The 26,236-nt window shown below is 44.9% G+C and overlaps 2 protein-coding genes across 2 annotated transcripts; one reads left to right on the top strand and one right to left on the bottom strand.

Moving 5' to 3' along the window:
* Nucleotides 1-131: 131 nt before the first annotated feature.
* Nucleotides 132-23,677, bottom strand: LOC106605194 (von Willebrand factor D and EGF domain-containing protein). Its single transcript, XM_045717732.1, is given in 32 exon segments — nucleotides 132-1,195; nucleotides 1,291-1,388; nucleotides 1,509-1,604; nucleotides 1,690-1,785; nucleotides 1,981-2,076; nucleotides 2,248-2,343; nucleotides 2,455-2,550; nucleotides 2,704-2,799; nucleotides 3,047-3,142; nucleotides 3,306-3,401; nucleotides 6,097-6,525; nucleotides 6,779-7,042; nucleotides 7,208-7,342; nucleotides 7,664-7,883; nucleotides 8,278-8,643; nucleotides 8,987-9,193; nucleotides 10,183-10,287; nucleotides 10,642-10,806; nucleotides 10,950-11,086; nucleotides 11,310-11,641; nucleotides 11,643-12,161; nucleotides 12,497-12,699; nucleotides 13,036-13,309; nucleotides 13,454-13,527; nucleotides 15,351-15,568; nucleotides 15,790-15,940; nucleotides 16,130-16,219; nucleotides 16,665-16,897; nucleotides 17,625-17,690; nucleotides 18,341-18,615; nucleotides 22,979-23,115; nucleotides 23,669-23,677. Coding segments are annotated over 32 exon segments (5,490 nt in total). The 3' UTR covers nucleotides 132-1,180.
* Nucleotides 23,678-23,799: 122 nt separating this feature from the next.
* Nucleotides 23,800-25,682, top strand: LOC106605203 (uncharacterized). The gene is made up of 2 exons (XM_014200591.1): nucleotides 23,800-23,925; nucleotides 24,157-25,682. The coding sequence occupies exons 1-2, from the start codon at nucleotides 23,871-23,873 to the stop codon at nucleotides 25,680-25,682; spliced, it is 1,581 nt and encodes a 526-aa protein (XP_014056066.1). The 5' UTR covers nucleotides 23,800-23,870.
* The last annotated feature ends 554 nt before the right edge of the window (nucleotides 25,683-26,236 follow it).

Genomic DNA, 26,236 nt, shown 5'->3' with positions numbered 1-26,236 from the left:
CCACCCTTAAAAGATTTAGATGCACTATTGTAAAGTGGTTGTTCCACTGGATATTATAAGGTGAATGCACCAATTTGTAAGTCGCTCTGGATAAGAGCGTCTGCTAAATGACTTAAATGTAAATGTTACTTAAAGCAAATGACACAATAACTTTTTATTTTGTTTCCATATGCGTGATTTACAACAACGCGGTGTACATGTTAAAATAACAACTGTTTTGACCTATGTACAGTATAATGTACAAAAGTGATCAAGTATATCTGAATTGATACTTACAACAGATCTTCGTCAACAGTTACAAAACAATTGCAGACAAGTGGCCCTAAAAATCAAACAAGCTAATAACATTTCCAAGGCAGGTGTGATGTATAAAGAAGAATAGTCTTATTTCTCAATACATATTAAGTATTAAACAGTGCACAACAGCTTAGGCAAAAAAAAACACTTTCAGTACCACAATAAACCAGAGCTGAAAAAACTTTGGTCAAATCAATAACAAGGAACAACAAAACCAAAAGAAAAGTGGGTATTAATATCTTATAAAGCTAGATTGTTCTTCAATAAACCATCAACTAGTTTTTAATCTGATTCTCTTCTCTTACTCCAACATAATACTGTGTGCAGTAACACTTCTGTATAAAAGCCTAGGATAAGGACTATAAAACACATTTGTATGCATTAAAATACATTAATTCATGTCTATGTTAGATTACATATTTTGGCTGCGTTTATACAGGCAGCACATTTCTGATCTTTTGCCCAATTATTGTCAAACGAGCTGATCTGATTGGTCAAAAGACCAATTGGTGGAAAAAGATCAGACTTGGGCTGCCTGTGTAAACGTAGCTTTTGAGACATCAACACGATTGGCATAAACATTTCTGAATGGCTATGCAGTGTTTAAGACAGTATTATGCATTGTTTATGAATATGTTATGCATTTCTTATGCAAGGGCTTTACATCAATGTGCTACCTTGAGCATTGAGGTAGTAACAAAACAGGGACAATTAGATACGTGCAATATATCCAGTCCCCCTGTTAATGTACAAAGATACACACACACACACAAGCACACACACACATACAGGCACACACACTCCACGATCACACACTGCCTAATAAGGACTCTCCACTTGCGCTGTGTATTTTGTAAAACTTCTGCATCTTCAGTCATTTCCCTTATGCAAGAGCGGCCTACAAAAGAGCAAAGAGATTTTACAGTACATAATCTCCCAACAATTAAAAAAAAAAACAGTTAATAAACATCCAAACTGTGGCCCCATGCTTACCTTTAACCCACAGGTGACGCCAGTGTACCCGTTGCGGCAGTGGCAGAAGTTGGGCAGGACACACCTTCCCCCGTTGAGGCATCTCTGCTTACAGACGGCTGTCCGTCCGGCAGAAGGAGGAAATAGTATAGAACTCAATATAAGTACAGGATAAAAGTATATAGCTATGTATTGAAACTTGGCAGCAGTATATCATATTGAATGAGAGAAGGACTCACCAGACTGACACTGTAGGCCTTCCCATCCTGTGGAACAGTGGCAGGTGTTGGGTCCCACACACTCACCACCATTCTTACACTTCTGCAGGCACACGGCTAAACACACACACAGAGTTGCTTAGCATTGTAAAGGCATCTTTACATGGTGACAGATTCAGGTTAACATTATGTTGTCACTCACGAATGTTACACCTCTTCCCCCTCCACCCAGATGCACAGGAGCAGGAGTTGGGCCCCACATACTTCCCCTTGTTCATGCACATGGGGTCGCACACACCTGAAAGACACAATGCAACATGCATTTTTGGCTCAATTAACATAACTACATGTACATACTAGCTTGCTACAGGGTTATTACAATTAGGTCCTTTCACATGTATTTACGTTGGTATAGGGCCTATAACCATGTAATACTACATGGATAGACAGTGATGTGGGGTGTTTGGTTGTGTTGGGTGGCAGTGGCTCTTACTCTTCTGACACCGCTTCCCTGTGTAGCCCCCGGGGCAGGAGCACACGTTGTTCCTCATACACTGACCTCCGTTCTTACAGGGAGGGCTGCACACAGCTGGAGGGCACGGCGCACAGTGACACAGCTACAGTTATACCTCACTAAACCACAGTACCACCATGCAATAGACTTCTGTGCACATTGACGGATCAATCACTAATAGGGGAACAGTAGAATGTGTCACAATCAATTGAGGTTATTGATTGTCAGTGTGACACCTATTCTTACCAATCTGACATTGGGAGCCATAGAAGCCACCGGGACAGGCGCAGATGTTGGGTTTGATACAAGTCCCACCATTCAAACACACTGGATTGCAGACAGCTGGAGGTGAAGACAATGGAATATTTAGCCCATAGCTAAACATACTGTTGTCGAAAAGAGATATTTGTCACGGGCTTCTAAGTAGAAACACGTGGTGTTGATTGGCGTTACCTGAGTTACATGTTGGTCCGTACCAGCCAGACTTGCACTTACACACATCGGGAGAAATACACTCCCCTCCGTTTTCACAGTGCCTGTTGCACACCACTGAACAGAGACACACGGAGACACAGTTACACACGACAACTCCTAACCCCTATACACACATTCCATTTTTTTAAAGAAGCAGACTGGTTTAGATAATTGTAGGGAAACATGATACATGCCAGAAAGGAACAAATGGATTGAATTATCTCTCACTGATTTCACATCTTGGTCCCACGTAACCGTAAGGACAGGTGCAGAGATTCCTGACCAGACAGGTTCCTCCATGCTGGCAAGATGGCTCACAGTTAGCTACAAACACAGCAACCAAGGGGTGTACAGAGCATCCAGTAAGAAAAGGAGAATATATACAATATTTACAATGGAGAACATATAGCCTGTACCCAGATCTGTTTGTGCTATCTTACCATCTCAAATTACGACATTGTCATGCCACACAATGAGTGGCAATGAGTCGGCAAGTTAGCACAAACAGATTTGGGGCCAGGATATAGAGTACATAGTTAGAGTTCAAATATGTGTGGGATGATATGTTTACCTTCCTCACATGTTGGTCTGCTGTAGCCCACGGGACACACACACACACCTGGGCTGACACACTTCCCCTGGTTCTTGCAGTCCGGTCGGCAGACAGCTGAGAAGTTAGAAGGTTAATAGAATTTACAACTTCTATGTGTAACTGAAAACAACTTATTCTAATTTACAGACATTTTTGCAGAAGTTACTTTGTAACTCTCATAAAGAGCCATAAGAATAGAAACTCAGCTGTCTCGTCCAACCCTGACTGTTGTTCCTACCTATGTGGCAGTTATATCCGGTATAGCCTTCTTTACAAGTGCAGGTGTTGGGTAGAGAGCAGTCCATATTCCTTCCACATGGATACCGGCACACAGCTGGAAAAACCCAACAAACAGTTTCATGGGAACCTACAGTACACAGTGGCTTGCGAAAGTATTCACCCCTCTTGGCATTATTCCTATCTTGTTGCCTTACAACCTGGAGCTAAAATAGATTTTTGGGGGGGTTTGTATAATTTGATTTACACAACATGCCTACCACTTTGAAGATGTAAAATATTTTTTATTGTGAAACAAACAAGAAATAAGACAAAAAAACGTAAAACTTGAGCGTCCATAACTATTCACCCCCCCAAAGTCAATACTTTGTAGAGCCACCTTTGGCAGCAATTACAGCTGCAAGTCTCTTGGGGTATGTCTCTATAAGCTTGGCACATCTAGCCACTGGGATTTTTGCCCATTCTTCAAGGCAAAACTGATCCAGTTCCTTCAAGTTGGATGGTTTCCGCTGGTGTACAGCAATCTTTAAGTCATACCACAGATTCTCAATTGAATTGAGGTCTTGGCTTTGACTACGCCATTCCAAGACATTTAAATGTTTCCCCTTAAACCACTCGAGTGTTGCTTTAGCAGTATGCTTAGGGTCATTGTCCTGCTGGAAGGTGAACGGCCATCCCAGTCTCAAATCTCTGGAAGACTGAAACAGGTTTCCCTCAAGAATTTCCCTGTATTTAGTGCCATCAATCATTCCTTCAATTCTGACCAGTTTCCCAGTCCCTGCCAAAGAAAAACATCCCCACAGCATGATGCTACCACCACCATGCTTCACTGTGGGAATGGTGTTCTCGGGGTAAAGAGAGGTGTTGGGTTTGCGCCAGACATAGTGTTTTCCTTGATGGCCAAAAAGCAAAATTTTAGTCTCATCTGAACAGAGTACCTTCTTCCACATGTTTGGGGAGTCTCCCACATGCCTTTTGGTGAACACCATAACGTGTTTGCTTATTTTTTTTCTTTAAGCAATGTTTTTTTTCTGGCCACTCTTCCATAAACCCCAGCTCTGTAGAGTGTACGGCTTAAAGTTGTCCTATGGACAGATACGCCAATCTCCGCTGTGGAGCTTTCCAGCTAAAGAAATCAGCCAAGACCTCAGAAAAAAATTGTAGACCTCCACAAGTCTGGTTCATCCTTGGGAGCAATTTCCAAACACCTGAAGGTACCACGTTCATCTGTACAAACAATAGTACACAAGTTTAAACACCATGGGACCACGCAGTTGTCATACCGCTCAGGAAGGAGACGCGTTCTGTCTCCTAGAGACGAACGTACTTTGGTGTGAAAAGTGCTAATCAATCCCAGAACAACAGCAAAGGACCATGTGAAGATGCTGGAGGAAACAGGTACAAAAGTATCTATATCCACAGTAAAACGAGTCCGATATTGACATAACCTGAAAGGCCGTTCAGCAAGGAAGAATCCACTGCTCCAAAACCACCATAAAAAAGCCAGACTACGGTTTGCAACTGCACATGGGGACAAAGATCGTACTTTTTGGAAAAATGTCCTCTGGTCTGATGAAACAAAAATAGAACTGTTTGGCCATAATGACCATCGTTATGTTAGGAAGAAGAAGGGGGAGGCTTGCAAGCCGAAGAACACCATCCCAACCATGAAGCACGGGGTGGGCAGCATCATGTTGTGGGGGTGCTTTGGTACAGGAGAGACTGGTGCACGTCACAAAATAGATGGCATCCTGAGGAAGGCAAATTATGTGGATGTATTGAAGCAACATCTCAAGACATCAGTCAGGAAGTTAAAGCTTGGTCGCAAATGGGTCTTCCAAATGGACAATGACCCCAAGCATACTTCCAATTTTGTGGCAAAATGGCTTAAGGACAGTAAAGTCAAGGTATTGGAGTGGTCATCACAAAGCCCTGACCTCAATCCTATAGAAAATTTGTGGGGAGAACTGAAAAAGCTTGTGCGTGCAAGGAGGCCTACAAACCTGACTCAGTTACATCAGCTCTGTCATGAGGAATGGGCCAAAATGCGCCCAACTTATTGTGGGAAGCTTGTGGAAGGCTACCCAAAATGTTTGACCCAAGTTAAACAATTTAAAGGCAATGCAACAAAATACTAATTGACTGTATGTAAACTTCTGACCAACTTGGAATGTGACGAAATAAATAAAAGTTTAAATAAATCATTCTCTCTACTATTATTCTGACATTTCACATTCTTTAAATAAAGTGGTGATCCTAACTGACCTAAAAAAAGGGGATTTTTACTTGGATTAAATATCAGGAATTGTGAAAAACTGACTTTAAATGTGTTTGGCTAAGGTGTATATAAACTTCCGACTTCAACTGTATATACTGAGATCCTGTGACACTTAGATTACACACACGTGGACTTTATTTAACTAATTATGTGACTTCCGAAGGTAATTGGTTGCACCAGATCTTATTTAGGGGCTTCATAGCAAAGGGGGTGAATACATATGCGCGCACCACTTTTCCGTGTGTTATTTTGTAGAATTTTTTAAAACATGTTATATTTTTCATTTCACTTCACCAATTTGGACTATTTTGTGTATGTCCATTACATGAAATCCAAATAAAAATCCATTTAAATTACAGGTTGTAATGCAACATAATAGGAAAAACGCCAAGGGGGATGAATACTTTTGCAAGGCACTGTACGTCCATGTAAGGAAATTAATGTTAAAAAGATATGAAAAAAGAACAAAGACCATATGAATGAAAAACAGACAACAAGAGTGCTGACCGCTAACCTTTGCAGGTGACCCCATCTCCAGTGTAACCATACGGGCAGCGGCCACACTTGAAGGAGCCTGAGACAGTGGGCTCGCAGGGCACACTGGAGAAGCAGGGCGAGTCCGCACAGGTCACTATTTTAGACGATGACCCCCACCTGACCCCATGGCTGAGGTCAGGAGTCAGGTCCACCTTGCTGCTCTGACCTCGGTTGTGATTGGTGGGGGTGGAGACTCTGGTGATAGTTTGGTACTGGGGGCTAATAGATGTCTTTCTGTCCACGGAGAGGACTTTATTGCTACCCAATGAGGGCCCCTCAGTTTTTCTCCTGTTCTGGGAGGAGGTGGAGGAAGAAGAGGAGGAGGTGGTGCCAGTGATATCCCTACTGGAGTCTTCCGTCACTTGGGGACGTCCATCTTCTCTGTTGGTGGTAACTGGCCTCTGTCCTGTAAAACACTGGAAGTTAGAGGATAGAGCTTGAAAAGGAACTCAAATGGGATTTGTATAGCGCTATTATAACTCAATCACCTCTATCAACTAACCCTGAAGACCTAGCATTACAGTTAGCTTTACTAGGAGCCAGCTATAAAACTATGAAATAAGCCCATATAAGCCCAGATATTTAATAACCTTATAATAAACACCCAAACACACAAACCCTGTGAATCATCAGCTAAGTGATCAGGTGACCCTTCTCACCTGTTGTGGTGCTTCTACTACAGGTGTGTCCGTTGCCATGGAGCCCAGGTGGACAGGGTCCACAGATGTACCCTACGGACACGTGTGTGCTCTCGAAGCACTGCACCCCTGGGTAGCATGGTTGTCTGGAGCAGGGGGCCTGGCTTGATGGTTTAACCGTGCCAGAACCCTGGTGACCTCCTGTGGGTACAGCGGGTACAGGCACGGTCACTCTATGAATAGGCTCATAGTCATCACCCTTACCACTGGACGGCTCCGATTTAACTACAGGAGAAGAGGAGGTAGAATATAATTATTCACAGTCAATAGAAATATATTAAGAAATTAATGAGGGGTGGGGGTGAGCGGATATGGGTAGAGAAAGAGAGAGATACAGAGGGAGGGAGAGAAACAGAGACAGGGAGAGGGGGAGAGTGGGACCGGACCCACTGCAACTCTTCCCGTCCCCAGTGTAACCCTCTGGACAGGAGCCACAGGTGAATGAGCCCAGTGTGTTTTTGCAGCCCACCCCAGGGAAGCATGGCTCTGCGGCACATTCATCCACATCCTCTCTACAGGTATGACCTGGAACACAAAAACAACATGAATGAAAACAGCCTTCCACACACATAGGATGTAATCCACTAACAAAACATCAAAATCTAAATTTACTGAACCAGATAAGGAAATCTGGCACTGCTTGTATCCAAACACTGAAAGAGTGGTCATAAGGAGTATGGTTCATAGAATGGAGGGTCAAAGCACAGCTTCCTAACTGATCGATTCAAAGTAAGCTCTCAGAGTCATGAAAGCATCCGAGACCCACGAATGAGCTGCAGTATTAGCATGGACAGCATGTACAACGTACAGTGTGTGTTGTAATTCTAATTCTGTCATGTACAGTACCTGTCATTCCGGGGGGACAGATGCAGGAGAAAGAGTTGGGTCCGTCTATACACTTGACCAGACGGCAGGGGTTGGGTTTACAGTCGTCTATGTCCTCCTCACACCTGTCCCCTGTGAAGCCAGCGGGACAGACACATAGGTACTCCCCGCTGCCAGAGGGGAGGTTGATGTTTGTAACACAGGAAGCTCCGTTCAGACAGTCACAGGGCCGCAGAGAGACCTGGACACACACACAAACACAAACACGCACACACACACACAAAGGAGCGGGAAGTGTTAGTAGAGCTTTAGTTTAATTCACAAACACTTTGAAATAGACATATAAGCATGAGGAAGAACGATTGACAATCCGTGAGTAATTACTACATTTTAGTTTTGAATGTCTTGCTAACAGACATACCAAAGCAACAGACGCAGAAAGACTAGTACAGCGGCAGGCTGGACAATAAGGATTGTACATCTAGAGCTCCCTCTTGCGGTAGACAGAAAAGCTGACAATCAAGAGAAATCTATAGGAATCCCCATTCACAGAATCAAGTCAAGGAATTCACATCCCAAGTTTCTTATTTTGGGAACATCCTTATTCAACGGTGTTCTCATCTTTTGAAACCTACCTGTACAGAGGCAAGCGTCTCAGCACTACAATCGTCTGTGATAGTGAACTGAAAGGTCTGCGTGGAGGAGACGGCAGCAGTGTCAGTAGCCTTCCAGATGAGCAGGCCAGCGGGGGAGAGGGAGGCGTCACTGGGGCCTGACTCCAGAGTGAACAGCACCACAGAGCCTTCTGGGTCCTGAGCCTGCAGCTGGTACACAAAGTTATCTCCCTGGAACGTCTGCAGACGCCCCTGGGCTGACTGAAACACTGGTGGCTCATTCTCTTCCAGGAGCGGAATAGTAATATTTAGTAATAACGTTAATAATGTCATCATTAAAGTGCATATCATTATCTGAGGTACAAAATATACAATCATTTTCCCTTTATTTCAACTTGTTTATCTATCTTTGTAAATTGTTCTATTCCTAATTTGAACCAGTTGTATTAATTTCTATAATTTACTCTGATTGATTTGGAGTGATTTGGCCTCATTTTGTATAAACACTCAAATCAAAACACAGCACAAAGAACACATTGAGTCAACCACAATTACAGTACCCAGAGGCCTGACGTTACTATAATGAGTCTGACCCCAATAACACCTTGTTCTCTATAGCATGACCAACGCTGAGCTGTAGTCATATTGCGGAGACCGTGCAGCCATATGTGTTCTCTGTGACTGTGTGCTGTCGTCAGTAGTGAGTGGCAGCAAATACCTTTCAGTTTGCGTGTTCTGAATTTGTATAGAGATGCTGTTGTATAATGTAAACAGCAGTTGTAGAGTAAAAGTACGTTGTAGGTAAGAGGACATTGTACTTACTCTCAGCGATGGACCATGTGTATTTGGAGGAGTCTGGTCGGCATATCAGGCAAGGGCTGCTGGGATTGAGGTCTCCCTCTCCATAACACACACTGTCAATGTTGCATGTTTTCTCCTGCTGATTGATACACAGTAACACAACTGGCACGTATCTGTTTGCCTTTTAGAAAACATAAAAACATCTGTTCTTGCCATTGAAATAGGAACCAGGAACACTTTTCAGGCCAACAAGAGAACAAGGGCTGGCAATGTCTTACTGCATATACACGCAAGTGAACCTTGACAATCACACTGTACATGTGGATATGGCTAAAACACCTAATTGTTTCCTGTGTTAAGAGATGCCAGGGAGGTAATCAATCAGAGCATTGGCCACTTTTCGTTTGGGTGATAAATGTTCTGTTTGAGTTCTTCAGAAGAAACTGGTTGGCACGCATAACTAGGAGTGGTGCTCATATAGCACATGGGGATGTGTGAAACGTACTCGTCAGCATGAAGCGTCTCCACTTGCGCCACATAGCTAGCTTTTTGTGTGGCGCCGACTGGTAAGACGCTTCGGGCTGAGGAGTACGTTTCATACATCCCCATGTGCTACACTCACAGTTAGCTTTAAGAGAATCCGGGCCCATGTGCTACACTCACAGTTAGCTTTAAGAGGGTCCGGGCCCATGTGCTACACTCACAGTTAACTTTAAGAGAATCCGGGCCCATGTGCTACACTCAGTTAGCTTTAAGAGAATCCGGGCCCATGTGCTACACTCACAGTTAGCTTTAAGAGGGTCCGGGCCCATGTGCTGGTTTTTCCTGGTGGGGAAGGGGCCTAAAATTTGAGCTAGCCTGAATGTCCCACAACATAATGTACAGTATCTGTTGAATGTTAGTGGCTGAAAAAGAACCCAAACTACAAAAAGCGGATTCATGCATCCTCAGGCTGAAAACATGTTCTCAATCACACTTGGAAAACACAAGGAACAAGGACATGGAAAAAAGGTTACCTTGTTACAAGTATTGAATCATTTAAAGTCAGATTCTAATCATTAAACAACACATTCTGATCATGCTACCAGAAACGTTGCTACCATTAAAACCCTGAGAGAAACCCACCCTGGAGGTACAGAGAACGTCAGCATTGAGCGTGCAGATCTGACAGGCTCCATCGAACAGGGTCAGGATCTTGGCATTACTGTAGCCGTAGCCGTCGTTGGACACCTGCCAAGACAACGTTAATGACTTACTTATCAGTGACTACTGGTAATAAACATTTACAGAAGCTACTACAATAAGTAAGAGTATCTTGTCCAGGTTGCACCATCTTGAAAACATCTGGTAGGTGTGCGAACAAACCACATTACAACACTAGGCCAGAACCCTGCCCTGCTGCAAACAGTACTATTGTTTAGGGCTCTGTTACCCAGCTGTATTTTATGGGTGATTTGCCCATTCCCAAATGAGTCTGGACCCATTGGTGGGTTGGGACCTTTTGGGTAACAGCTTAAGACTGACTCCTGGTTAGAAACGGTAAAAACTTTACTGCGATGTGCTGCATAGTGTTGTTCCACTGACTTTGATCTGCCAGCGTGCGAGGGGTCTGTCGGTGGCCGTATCCAGGTCCAGGCCTGCACTGGGTTGTCTGTACTCCAGGGGGAGCTGACACTCCAGACTTGACACATCCAGGAAGTTAGCCAGGGTAAACTGAGGTTCGTCCAGGGTCCACTCACCATCCACAAACTGGACGCACGCAGACAGAGACAGGTGGGGACACTTGGGTCAGAAGTACTGTGCTACAGAAATTAAAATCACAAATATGGAGGTGTGCGTGTGTGTGTGTCGGTGTGTATGTGTGTGTTTCTGTGTGTTATGTAGTATGGTACCTTTTCCTTCAAAAATTCACACTTGAGTTCATAGGAGTCTTTGAAGCCTTGTCCAAAGACCTGTACAGTGGAGCAGTCACGCTGTCTGACATCACACAGTCCCTCGTTCCCCAGCTCTGTGATCTCTGGAGTCTGGTCTTCACCATCCCAAATGACACCAGAAACAGACAGAAGTGAGAAGCAAAAAAAATGTCAGCAGGTTTTTAACAAATAATTTCACTAGGATTAGTAAATTACTGTGATATGTCTTTCATTTTGATGAGCTATGAGCCAAACCCTGGTCTAGTGTTGACTTACAATATGTATGATTGACTTAGAGTATAGATGTGTGTTACAGATCCAACCCTCCCCTCTTCTTACCAGAGATAACGCTGCAGTCGTAGGAGCCGAACCCGGGGAAGCACACACACCCCCACTCGGAGCACTGCCCATTCCCATTACATAGATTAGGACACTTGAGGAAGGACAGCATGTCCTGGTGCTCTTCCTCTCTCCCCCTCTCCTCCACTAGCCTCCTCTCACACTCGTTCTCAAGCAGAGGCAGAGTGGCGCCCACCCAGGCCTGGTCGTCCTTTAGCTGGAGGTCGCTGATGCACATAGCCACCGCCTGGCTCACTATGGCCGGGCCTAAGAGCCGGCCGCAGCCCAGGGCCACGCTGGAGTTAGCCACCGCCCGCTGGCACTGCACCCTGGCCAGACAGGGTGGGCCAGGTGGGGGGAGGGGAGGACTCGGGCCGGGCCGTCAGCTCGTGGTCCTCTGGGAAGAAGTAGGTGAAGCCCTCCAGGTCGGACTGGCTCAGGCTCTGGTAGGGCGTGTCGGGGAGGAACTGGTAGGACTGGCGCCTACCACGGCTCCTCTGGTTGTTGGCTCCATGGCTGGAGCCTGTTAGGGTAGAGCCTCTCTCTGCAGGCTGGGCGGCGGTGTCCTCGGCCCGGCCGTGCCGGTTGGTGTTCCCTGAGGGCTGGTCGTGGTGGTCTTTGAACAGCTCTACTGAGTTGATGTATTCGGCAGTGATATCCAGAGTGGGGATGATACTGTGGAGTCTCACGTTGCCGTGGTGAGAACAGGAGGAGTCGGAGCCAGGGATTGGCTGAGACCTGGTTTGCGGGGATGTGGGGCGGGACTCCTCTTCACAGTTACAGTACCTGCGAGGGTTTGGGGCGCTCTGATAGGACGGAACAGCGTCAAACAAGCTGCCACCAGGAGGGAGTCTGCCAGAAGAGAAATACATCCTTATCAGTTAGGATCTCGACGGAAATACATTCAACAAATAATAATGTAACACACCACAGCTGAAAGAGCTCATGTAAAATGTTAAAAATGATTCATATCCATCGTTTAAAAGAACAGTCTCAGGTCCAGATTTGGTTGTTGCACTTGCGCTTTGCAGATCTAAAGAAATTCTATAGAATTAGGAATTACAATGAAAGCTGCAGTGCAATCACTGATAGGCTGGTTAGAACAATCACCACATATCTTCTTCAGATCTGCAAACTCCATAGCGTTAGGGGCTAGAGGTTGATTTGAGACTTGGCATCAGACTAACTTCCATTCAGAGATGAAGGTTGCTACGTCTTCGTTGTCCAGCGCTGCGCCCCCTGCTGTGTGGAGGTCATTGTGGGTCTGTCCGTCATACGTCCCACACAGGCCCTGGGTTTGGCTCCAGTCTGAGCTGGGGGCCCTCAGGGTCAGACTCATGCCCCAGTCAGACACATCGGCACGCACAAATGCCCCAGACGAGAAGGTCATCTACAGCACAGACAGAAAGGGGATTAGATCCTATTGTATTCTGTTGTATTTAATTTTGCTCTATTCTATTACAACTAAATTATTTTCTGCTTTCCAGTGCGTCGCTATATCATCACAGTCTGTATCATATCATAGTTAGCATAAACAATTGAATACAGACTTTGCACTGTAGTTTACACTGCCTTTCTCAACACACTATTGGCTAATGACTACTACCTGTGGGCGTGAGCTTCAACTCGGTGAGCTTTTCTTTTTCCTGCCACCACCAACTCATCGGAAGACAACTTTAATTTAATTCAATTTTTTACGTTACACTTTATTTATTTATTCACTCACTGTGACTTTGCGTCCTTGGTAAGACTCAGTGATGCGGATGCGGCTTTTGCCCACGTCCCTGTTCTTCACCGTCAGGTGCGGCCTGGTGTCCCCCAGCTCTCCGTTGCACATGTCGAAGGCTATGACGTCACCGCCGTCTCTCGCCACGAAGCCGCAAATGCACGAGGCACCGTGGACAACGCTCCCACACTCCCACTGGCGCACATGGACCTCGAACGGCTGCCTCGTGCTCTTGTACAGCACAAACGTCCCGATCTGATAGTTGTCATACTGCCTGGAAGGAAATGCATGAAATATATTACACTACAGTATCAGTTACGGTAATGTGTATTCTTATGATTGTTATCATATTTGCAGGCTAACATTGCCTTGACTGCATCTATCATTTATGCTGACTATAAAGGAGTGACTGAAGTACCTGCCATCAAACGTGATGATGTGAGGATCAGTGAAAGAGTAGCAGTATGCAGAGGGAACATCCGTCACTGTGATCTGAAAACACAGAGAAAATATCACATATCAGATATGATTTATTTCAATTTCACATTCAGCTATCTAGATGAGAAAATAAAGTGTATACAGTGCATGCTTACATGAGTGTGTTGGCAACTTACAGTTTGTGTATGGGCACTGTGGCAGTGAGCAAATGTACACTATACAGTGTATACAGCATCATAGCATATTCTGCCTCTCTTGGGTAGCGGGCAGTATTTTGACGTCCGGATGAAAAGCGTGCCCGTAGTAAACTGCCTGCTACTCAGGCCCAGAAGGTAGGATATGCATATTATTAGTAGATTTTGATAGAAAACACTCTTAAGTTTCTAAAACTGTTTGAATGATGTCTGTGAGTATAACAGAACTCATATGGCAGGCAGAAACCTGAGACAAAATCCAACCAGGAGGGGGGAATCTGAGGTTTGTAGTTTTTCAAGTGATTCCCTATCCAATATACAGTGTCTGTGGGGTCATTTTGCACTTCCTAAGGCTTCCACTAGATGTCAACAGTCTTTAGAACGTTGTTTCATGCTTCTACTGTGAATGGGGAGAGAATAAGAGCGCTTGGAATCAGATGACTGAGAAAATGACATGAGCTTACCGTTGCTGTTCGTTGTCAGAATGCACTCCCAGGACTTCTACTTCAACAACAAATCTTGTTTTGGTTCCAAATAATCCATAGTTATATTCAAATAGCTCTGTTTTGTTTGTGCGTTCAGGTCACTATCCGAAGGGTGACGCGCGAGCGCATTTCGTGACAAAAAAATGTCAAAATATTCCATTACCGTACTTAGAAGCATGTCAAACGCTGTTTAAAATCCATTTTTATGCTATTTTTCTCGTAAAATAGCGATAATATTCCAACCGGGCAACGTTGTATTCATTCAAAGGCTGAAAGAAAAAAATGGAGTAGTCTCGTGAACAGCACATCTCAGTCTCACTGTCCCCAGGCTGACCACTCACAACCTCTGCTGCTGTTCTTTGTCCAGAGACAGCAGACACCCCATTCCACTTTCTGGCGGCTTTAGAGAGCCAATGGGAGCCTTAGAAAGTGTCACGTTACAGCACAGATGCTGTATTTTCGATAGAGATGCAACAGAAGGACAAGAAATTGTCAGACAGGGCACTTCCTGTATGGAATCTTCTCAGGTTTTGGCCTGCCATATGAGTTCTGTTATACTCACAGACACCATTCAAACAGTTTTAGAAACTTTAGAGTGTTTTCGACCCAAATCTACTAATTATATGCATATTCTCGTTTCTGGGTAAGAGTAGTAACCAGTTTAAAATCGGGTACGTTTTTTATCCGGCTGTGCAAATACTGCCCCCTGGCCCCAACAGGTTAATAAGAGTGTGCTCCTAATCTCAGCTCGTTACCTGTATAAAAGACACCTGGGAGCCAGAAATCTTTCTGATTGAGAGGGGGTCAAATACTTATTTCCCTCATTAAAATGCAAATCAATGTATACAATTTTTGACATGCATTTTTCTGGATTTTTTTGTTGTTATTCTGTCTCTCACTGTTCAAATAAACCTACCATTAAAATTATAGACTGATCATTTCTTTGTCAGTGGGCAAATGTACAAAATCAGCAGGGGATCAAATACTTTTTTCCTCCACTGTAAGTTACACCCAGATCTGTTAACAACCTAGACTGGTCCCAGACCTGTTTATGCTGTCTTGCAAAGTTTTATGGCAAACAGTGTGACAATGACCATAGGAGTTATCAAGACAGCACAAACAGATCTGGGACCAGGCTAAAAACAACCGTCACTCTCCTCCCAACCCATCACAAGGGTATTTTTTCCAGTTCCAGTACCTGCACACTCTGTGGTGTGTAGCCGCTCCAGAGGAAGTTGGATGTGACGATGGGTTTGACAAAGATCTGTGTTGTCCTGTCCCCATCCTTGAGGAAGTCTGTGACCGCGCTGAGGTGAACCAGGGCCTGGCTACACACCCCATTACGACACCCCAGGCTCTGAGAGAGATCCACCCGGCACGACGACAACACCACGTCTGGACCCAGAAGATCGTCTCCTGCAGAGGAATAGATCATGTAATGGTTGTTGTCATTGGCTTTGGTTTTGTCTTTTTCGTAGGGACACCAACATGTCAATATGCGTTGTCACTGGAGAATCAAGACGCTATGGAAATCAAACGTATTGCCAAAATCAGTTATTAAGAATACTACATTTTGAAGAATAAAACTTTACTGTGGTGATACTGTGAGTATGCATGATTACTTACGAAGCCTTTACCTTGATTGCTTGTACTCAGGTGTAAGGAGAGAGTACACTGCTCTGTGGTGGAGGAGGAGGCACCATCAGGGCAGGGGACAGGGATGGTACTCTCCACAGTCAACTTATAGTCCTTCCCATCCTCAGACACAGTAGTCACCTCTGGTCTCAACTGCAGAGACAAATCACAAGAGAAATTCTGACTAACCAGTGACTATTTAAAACAAAAAGGAGACACACAAACCCAGACCCAGAGAGAGAGAGACAGACAGACAGGCATGCACGCACACACAACTTACACACTTTACACACACTCAAACACCAAATCCTTGAAATAGTGTTCTCTATCTCTTTGACGTACCCTGATCCCGGCGAAGAACTCTTCGCTCTCCGCAGGGGTTCCCTGGATGTCCGGCGAGTCCAGAAAAAAACTGGAGCAACAGCAGTAAATCTGACAGAGAGGGAAGGACAGCCACAGCCGTTCAAGAGGAAGAGAGAGGCTACAGTTCAGGATGTATAAAAGCCTTTATAGTTGAAGCCAGGTAATATACATGACACCACAGGAAAACAAAGCAACATGTCTGACAAGAGTTTCATAAAAGGATGACACGACAATATACTGTATAACTTTGATGGCCGGTGACAGTCTAGGTTTTCAACACGGCCAGCTCGATTGCTCTATATCCTCACTTGTAAAAGAAATTCACTTCAGTTTTGAGAGAGAGCTCGGAAGCTAGCATTATTCTGGGCGTTTGACTGTTTTACAAGAGAGGTAGAAGCTACCCGTAACCACAAGTCTCGGATCAAATGACACCACCCCCGATCTTAACCTTAACCATTAGAGAGAGGAAAAATATGTGACCCTGCGTCAGTGGTTAGGGGTAACTTCTACCCACCTTGTCCCCCAGTCGGAGGTTGATCCCGTCCAGCTCGATGAAGGCAACGGTTTGGACAGTAGTCTCTTGTTTCAGTTCTTCTTTGATGCCTTGGGGGGAGAGGCGAGACCAGGCAACCACATAGCCTAGGGAGCTGTTCACTCTATGGCCCTCGAAGCTGCACTTCAGGTAGACGATGCTCCCAGAGAGCTCTGCTACTATCACAGGTATTGCTGGAGAAGGAGGCTGTTTGGCTGGAAGGGATAACGGAGTCGTGTTCAGTAGGGTACACCGAAGCAAAATGTTTAGCAACATATTTTATTGGACAAAATTAGACAAAATGTCTTATTGGACAAAATGGGTAGTTTCACTCAGTTTTATTCCTACTGAACACGTAACTGGTATTTACATGGACATAGCAGGTAATAATGTATACAGTATTTGGGTGATATGAGATTGTTGTGTTATAATAGAAGCTTGGCTGAATGTTTTTGTCCTGTGACCCACCAAGTAATCAAAATCTATATTTCAGGCAAAGATCCAGTTATCAGCCACTGCTTTCCAGTGGGTCCCAACATTTTGGTCTATTTCTGTAACTCTAATCAGGGAAAGGGGCCAACCATAACAAACCAAAAGAGTAGGTACCTTCTCCTATTTATAGTATCCCTTCCAACTTGATAACGTCTCTTGTGTGAATAAAAGTGAATTAAACCATCCACCTATGTCCCCAGCCACCCTCCTCCTTCCCCCTAAAACCGGCAGAGGGATAATTCAGGACCTCGCCGAGAGATGTTGTCATGGAGACGGGGCGAGGGAGGCAGGACACACATGCTTAGCTCATTAAGAGGACCTGTGAGGGGCCTGTTGCTGCATTCCACACCGCATGGCAATTCTGACGTGGATTGTTGTGGTGTCTGACTTTAACAAGGGCCTCCTATAGAGCCAGACAACAGACAGTCAGGAGGCAGAGAGCTCACTCACCTTTACACGCTCCATCAACCTCCACCTCGTCAGGACCACACACCACCGCCGAAGAGTCTGACATCTCTACATGGTGAATGATAGCAGGACAATTAACAGACAATTAACAATGGTGGTCTTAACAGTTAACACTGCAGAGGTCTGAGTCACAAGCACATAAATAACAGTTTAATGAGTTACATGTGGTTAGTGCTAATTCTTTAGCGTTTTTACAGTTGTATCATGTCACCTTTACCTACACTATTACCACTATAAGAATTCCCTCTTAATAATAATAATAAAATGAGTTATATCCTATTCTAGGAGCATGTACAGCATTTAGCAAACACTTTTAAAGAAACCTAAAGTAATGTCATGTTTACATTGACACATACAGGAAGAGATCAAAGCATAGAGCATTGGCAATACGCATTTAAAAGTGATGCAGCACTACATCGTTCTGTACTTCCGGGGTCAGCCCTAATCTTTTGAATGGGCTTGACGATTATTTCATCAAATTCATGAAAACACGTCCGTTTATACAATTATATATGTGTTTGTGGATGAATAGCCTTTTATGACATTTTGGCGCTGAAGACCATAGCACTCCGTTTTTGCCCATTGAAGAAAAGAAAAAACTACAAGGCTACTTCCTAGAAAATGCAGCCTCACTTTCATAGCATATGGAGCTCCTCATTGCCTCCACCTAAACAGACTATCGTAAACAGCTGCTGTACCCTGTGCGCAGTAGCCCATGCAACCCTGGGTGGGCTGGAGCAGGTAGACGTAGAAGTCTCCACAGTTGCGCACGGTGACAGGGATGCGGAACAGGCGGCAGTCCTTACTGCTGCTGAGGAAGAACTGCCAGGTGGCACAGGTCGTCAGCTGCGTCACCTCCAGGGGCCGAGGAAGGCTCTCGCCCTCCCCCAGAGACAGCCAGACTGGGGCCTGGGTCCCACAGTGGTTCACCTGGTGGACACAGATGAAGACAATGGAGAACAGAATAAGACTACTTTAGCCAGGTTCCAGATCTGTTTGCGCTGTCTTGCAAACTTCTAGTCACTCAATGTGATAATAAGTAAGACAGCACAAATATGTCTGGGACCAGGCTAGTTTATACTGGGTGGTAATAATACAACCACATGGGTAATGATTGGCAGGGCGACACTTTGCAGGCAACAACTGCAATATGACACATGACAATGCCCTGGGAAGAAGAGGAAGCTGACACCTCTGATGGATCCTTCAGTCTGCAGTACAGCAGGCAGCCCAGGGAAAATGAGTCTCCCCATCTCTCTCCTGTCTCTCGTCTCTCTCCTGTCTCTCTTGTCTCTCGTCTGTCTCCCCGTCTCTCTCCTGGCTCTCTTGTCTCTTGTCTGTCTCTCTCCTGTCTCTCCTTTGTCTCTAATATCTCTCTCCTGTCTCTTGCTCTCTTCGATCCTGTGCTTAATGCTGATACCATCCCAGGGTCCTCGGAACAAAGAGCCTATGTTCACTTGAAAATGCAAGACTAGCACTCATGTTACCACTGCAATGACTTGGCTACTCACTGAAAAGTACTCAAGTGCAAGAATAGCTGCTTAAGAAAATATTTACTATATAAACTAAAGTAAAAAATGTAATAAAAAGTAACACAATAAAATAACAATAACGAGGCTATATACAGGGGGTACCGATACCGAGTCAATGTGTGGGGATACAGGTTAGTCAAGGTAATTTGTACATGTAGGTAGGGGTAAAGTGACTATGCATGAACAATAAACAGCGAGTAGCAGCAGGGTAAAAACAAGGGGGGGGGGCATTTGATTAATTGTTCAGCAGTCTTATGGCTTGGGGGTACAAGCTGTTAAGGAGCCTTTTGGACCTAGATTTGGCGCTCCGGTACCGCTTGCCGTGTGGTAACAGAGAGAACAGTCTATGACTTGGGTGACTTGACAATTTTTGTGTCTTCCTCTGACACCGCCTAGTATATAGGTCCTGGATGGCAGGACACATGAACCCAGTGATGTACTGGGCGGTACTCACTACCCTCTGTAGCACCTTACAGTCGGATGGCGAGCAGTTGCCATACAAGGCGGTGATGCAACCGGTCAGGATGCTCTCGATGGTGCAGCTGTAGAACGTTTTTTAGGATCTGGGGACCCATGCCAAATCTTTTCGGTCTCCTGAGGGGGAAAAGGTGTTGTCATGCCCTCTTCATGACTGTCTTGGTGTGTTTGGACCATGATAGTTTGTTGGTGATGTGGACACCAAGGAACTTGAAACTCTCGACCCGCTCCACTACAGCCCCGTCGATGTGAATGGGGGCATGTTCGGCCCCCCTTTTCCTGTAGTCCACGATCAGCTCCTTTGTCTTGCTCAAGCTTGTTGTCCTGGCACCACACTGTCAGATCTGTGACCTCCTCCCTATAGGCTGTCTCATCGTTGATCAGGCCTACCATTGTTGTGTTGTCAGCAAACTTAATGATGGTGTTGGAGTTGCGCTTGGCCACGCAGTCGTGGGTGAACAGGGAGTACAGGAGGGAACTTAGTATGCACCCCTGAGGGGCCCCAGTGTTGAGGATCAGAGTGGCAGATGTGTTGTTGCCTACTGTTAGCACATGGGGTGGCCCATCAGGAAGACCAGGATCCAGTTGCAGAAGAAGGTGTTTAGTCCCAGAGTCCCTGTTTAGTCCCAGTCCCTAGTGATAGGCATTGTGGGCACTATGGTGTTGAACGCTGAGCTGTAGTCAATGAACCGCATTCTCACATAGATGTTCCTTTTGTCCAGGTGGGAAAGGGCAGATTGGAGTGCGATTAAGATTGCGTCATCTGTGGGTCTGTTGGGACGGTATGCGAATTGGAGTGGGTCTTGGGTTTACGGGATGATGGTGGTATAAACACCATGGGACCACGCAGCCGTCATACCACTCAGGAAGGAGACGCGTTCTGTCTCCTAGAGATGAATGTACTTCGGTGCGAAAAGTGCAAATCAATCCCAGATCTTCACAAGAACCTTGTGAAGATGCTGGAGGAAACAGGTACAAAAGTGTCTATATCCACAGTAAAATGAGTCCGATATCGACATAACCTGAAAGGCCGCTCAGCAAGGAAGAAGCCACTGCTCCAAAACTGCCATAAAAAAAGCCAGACTACGGTTTGCAACTGCACATGGGGACAAAGATCGTACTTTTTGGAGAAATGTCCTCTGGTCTGATGAAACAAAAATAGAACTGTTAGGCCATAATGACCATTGTTACGTTTGGAGGAAAAAGGGGGATGCTTGCAGGATGAAGAACACCATCCCAACCGTGAAGCACGGGGGTGGCAGCATCATGTTGTGGGGGTGCTTTGCTGCAGGAGGGACTGGTGCACGTCACAAAATAGATGGCATCATGAGGAGGAAAATTATGTGGATATATTGAAGCAACATCTCAAGACATCAGTCAGGAAGTTAAAGCTTGGTTGCAAATGGGTCTTACAAATGGACAATGAACCCAAGCATACTTCCAAAGTTGTGGCAAAATGGCTTAAGGACAACAAAGTCAAGGTATTAGAGTGGCCATCAAAAAGCCCTGACCTCAATCCTACAGAAAATTTGTGGGCAGAACTGTTAAAGAGTGTGCGAGCAAGGTGGCCTACAAACCTGACTCAGTTACACCAGTTCTGTCAGGAGGAATGGGCCCAAAATTCACCCAACTTATTGTGGGAAGCTTGTGGAAGGCTACCTGAAACGTTTGACCCAAGTTAAACAATTTACAGGTAATGCTACCAAATACTAATTGAGTGTATGTAAACTTCTGACCCACTGGGAATGTGATGAAAGAAATCAAAGCTGAAATAAATCATTCTCTCTACTATTACTCTGACATTTCACATTCTTAAAATAAAGTGGTGATCCTAACTGACCTAAGACAGGGAATTTTTACTAGGATTGAAAAACTGAGTTTATATGTATTTGGCTGAGGTGTATGTAAACTTCCGACTTCAACTGTATGTACAGTCACTGTGGGGATGAAGTCGTCAATGCACTTATTGATGAAGTAGGTGACTGAGGTGGTATACTCCTCAATGGCATTGGATGAATCCCGTAACATATTCTAGTCTGTGCTAGCAAAACAGTCCTGTAGCGTAGCATCCGCGTCATCTGACCACTTTAGTTTTTACTTGTAAGCAGGAATCAGGAGATAGAATTATGGTCAGATTTGCCAAATGGAGGGCGAGGGAGAGCTTTGTATGCGTCTCTGTGTGTGGAGCAAAGGTGGTCTAGAGTTTTTTTCCCCTCTGGATGCACATGTGACATGATGGTAGAAATTAGGTAAAAACGGATTTAAGTTTGCCTGCATTAAAGTCACTGGCCACTAGGAGCGCCGCTTCTGGATGAATAATTTCTTGTTTGCTGATGGCCTTAGTGGTCTTAGTGCCAGCATTGGTTTGTGGTGGTAAATAGACGGCTACGAAAAATGTATATTATTCATGTCGTCGTTTAACCACAACTAGGTGAAACATAAGATATTACAGTTTTTAATGTCCCGTTGGTAAGATAGTCTCAAACGGAGATCATCCAGTATATTTTCCAGTGATTGCACGTTGGCCAATAGAACGGATGGTAGAGATGGGTTACCCACCCGCCGACGAATTCTCTCAAGGCACCCCGATCTCCACCCCCTGTATTTCCGTCTTTTCTTCACGCGAATGATGGGATTTGGGCCTGGTCTCAGAGATGCAGTATGTCCTTCGCGTCGGACTCATTAAATAAAAAAATCTTCATCCAGTTTGAGGTGAGTAATCGCTGTTCTGATTTCCAGAAGCTCTTTTCAGTCATAAGAGACGGTAGCAGCAATATTATGTACAAAATAAGTTACAAACAATGCAAAAAAATCACACAAAATAGCACAGTTGGTTAGGAGCCCGTAAAACGGCAGCCATCCCCTCCGGCGCCATTGTAAGATCTCATGGGGACAATATTTTTCTGTACTGTTCTGACTGAGGCATGGCATTTGCTATGAAAGACCACCTAAACCAGGGGTGTATAACACATTTTTCTCTGGGGGCCACATTCGGTCTTCAACAGAGATCCGGAGGGTGGCACTGACATTTTTTCAAATATTTCCTCGCCGTCAAAATAAAAATAGTCCTCTATCCATCGTTTTGGAAATTTTCAATGCTTCCTGACTGTCTAGCTTCCATTTTGGTGATTATTAGTGAGCTGGACACAGTCAAGAAACAATACGGGTGTTAGCGACACGTAGGGGGATGGGGTGACCTCCATACATTGTAACATGCTTTGAGACCTAGAGAGAAAAAGTACTATAAAATAAAATGTATCATCGGTATTTACCTCCACACATTGTGTGGGCATGCTGGCAGGCTTGTCAAAGATCTGGAACTGGTACCAGCCTGGTATGAGGGAATGGTCACAGATGAAGTCCTGGAGGGCTGACTGCTGCAGGCTGCGGGAGCTGAAACTGGTGCTGCGGTATGGGTTCTGGAGCAGAGAGTGACCCCCCCGGAGCACATTCTGGGGGCAGCACTGAGGATAGACACAAGCAGCCAAACATGTAGCACAAACATGAGTCAATAAGGTGCTGCTTTGTTTTCACTCAAAGCACACGCACGCATATGCACACAATTTGATTTGAAGGTACCGATCCCAAGTTACCCCCCACACACACACACACACACACACACACACACACACACACACACACACACACACACACACACACACACAAAATCAACTGAGTTAGCAATGAAACACTGTCAATACTATGTTGCAACCATGTAATAACTTGGCCTAGCCTGGTCATAACAATTGTAAAATAGGAGTTATGGGATTATGAGGCAAATTAATGTTGAAATTATGTTGATCTTGGTGATCTTGTTTGTACTTTTGTGCATAAAAAAACAAGTTTATTTGGAGAAATGAAACTCTTTAACAAAACAACAATTTTCTGGAAGTGGAACGTCTAGGAGTTGTGACTAGAGGGAGTACAACTACGACCGGAAGTTACTTTTCGCAGCAGGTTAGGAGAGCATTTTAGCTAACCCTAAACTTTTTCTAACCTTAACCTAAGTCTCCTAACCGGCCACATGAATTATCCTAACCTGCTACGAAATAGTACCATCCGGTCGTAGCTGTACTTTAGTCAGAACCAAGTAAAAAATGGTGACATCATAGAGAGACACTGACATTCTAGGTGCATCAATCAAACAATTACTTGACTAAACAACAAAGTACTTTCAAAAAATATTGTGTTAAACTAGTTAAAATAACTGTTTATAACTATGGAGGATCATAGCCTTTTCCAGAGTAATGCCTTCACACCTGACTCAACACAAGGTAAGCATTTTATGTTCAATTACAATTCAAACCTCTCAAAACTGTCTGTTAGCTTTTCAGCTCTCTAACTATCTATGCTTTATGCTTTATTCTAAAGTTAGCATGAAATGATCATTTTGCATGACAGAAATTAACAAGGCAAAGACAATGACTTTAAAAAATGCATTTATTCATAACATACTGTACAAAATATTTTGTGAATCAAAAAATGATAATTTGGTTTCCTTTCAGGAAACAGTTTACTGGCAGGACAGATAACTCTGGTCATAGATCACAGCACAAACCCTCCGGTTGTAACAGCCCATTTCCAGCAGCCTCCTAATCATCCCAATCTCCTTCATCACCATCTTCATCATCACCCCCTTCTTTCTCATCTTCAAACCCATCAACATGCGATCTATGGCACATTGTTGTCTACCAAAGATCAGCCCCCTCAGCCACCACCAGTGCCACAAATCTGGGCAGTATGCCCCCCACCAGGGTACATCTGTGTGGCTGCACCAGCACCAGCAGCTGCAACCAACATTACCATGGCACCTATTGACACAACAATGAACACTGGCAATCCAGTTGTCCCATTGGAGGAGGCCGCAGGAAGCCCTGTGATGGAAGCTACTAAAAAGAAAGAGGATGCAGAGCAGGGAAGAGGGGAGACGACAAAGGAAACAGCCATCATTGGAGAGGTTGGTGACAGTAGTGATGGCATGAACAGTGAAAAGATAGAAGGTGAAAAGAGGGATGGAGAAAGAAGTGACGAGGAGAGTAACCCTAGTCCTGTGAAGGAGGTGGTCCAATGTGCAAGGAGCGGTGCTGCAGATGGAGGTGGGGACAGAACAGGTTCAGACATTTCCTCATCCAGGAAGCAGAAAGGTAGCGTTAAGGGGGCTAAGTTAGGGGTGCGGCCTACCCAAAACGCTCCCCAACCTCCAAGGAGCCGTCTGGGTCATCAGATGATGCAGTCTGTTCAGGTTTTCCACAAACTTGGGGTAAAAGCCCAGACATCCAATCAGTCCAACCAGTCCATTCCCAATGAACAAATGACAGAAGAACAAGTAATTTTGATGGACCAGGACCTGCTAGACTTTGAGACGATTCATGTTACCGTAGCAAACAGTAACTCCTCAGTGGTGGAAATAAGAATACGAGATGATGTAGATACCATTGGGGCATCCCAAGCTGAACATCCTTCGTCTGCAAAACCAACTGTCTTTGACAACCCAATAACACTTGACAACCTTTCACAGAAGTCTGCTAGCTCCACAACCAAGTCTGTCTCCCCATCCTGTCAGAGTAGGCAACCAACTTCATCAGGGGGCACAATCCACAGCGACCCCACACACTCCCAACCCTTCGCACCACCCATTACCCAAAACCACCCCCCGTTCAAAGCCCCCAACCCTCACCCAAGGAGAAGGTACCGTGGTTCTCGCCATCAGTTTCCCAACACGTGCCATCACCCAACCCCTCCTGGGCAGTACGGGAGGTTACCCCCTCCTGATTCCCTCTACTTTCCCAGCCCCTGGCAGGCCTCGGTGCCCATCTCTCTGTGGCAGAGGGAGGAGAGGGAGGACATGAAGAGGAAGACCCAGCAGCAGAGAGAAAGGGTGTCCCGGATCACCAAACAAGGCTGGGACCACAACGTGTTCATCAACAGGGACCAGTACACTCTGGAGAAATACCTGAGTAGTTCCACAGTACCCATGCTGAAGGGCACCATGAGCGCCTGGAAAAAGCTAATGGAGATCTGGAATAAATGAATGGCAATTTTTTGGGGTTTGCATGTGTTTAGTGCATCTTTTCGGAAACTATAGTGATGCACGAGGTATACTACAAAAGGTGGTAAAGACGGTTCACTTCTATGTTTTCTACATTGACTGTCACTGTACTGTATGCAAGTTACGGACAGTCGTGTTCCACTAATTGAATGTGATTTACAGGGAAGTGTGATTGTCAAATCCACTATGCACAGTGCAGGAGATCCACTTTGTATGTGATTTTCTTCAACTTCCCCTACATCTATGTTGTAATTTAATGTATCCAATGACAGTCCCAGCTGGGAGCAGTTAGAGTGGAAGTGTTTAGTATGAAAGGATCCGTTACCAAACATGGCGTCTCCAAACATGGCGTCTCTTTGGCTACGGAACTAAGCCGTAGCCAAAGCTAACAGCCTTATTATTTATAGGCTTCCAAGTCAAGTAGAGACACTTCAGCCTTGGCAGGATGTGACTGCTAATGTCCATATGGTCCATTTTAATATATGCCTTCACATGAGAGGTATCATAAAAGGGGGAAGGAATATGAAGTACTTGCT

Source organism: Salmo salar, chromosome ssa05 (genome assembly GCF_905237065.1).
Source record: "Salmo salar chromosome ssa05, Ssal_v3.1, whole genome shotgun sequence".
Taxonomy (NCBI): Eukaryota; Metazoa; Chordata; class Actinopteri; order Salmoniformes; family Salmonidae; genus Salmo; species Salmo salar.
This window is presented reverse-complemented; position numbering and strand designations above follow the sequence as displayed.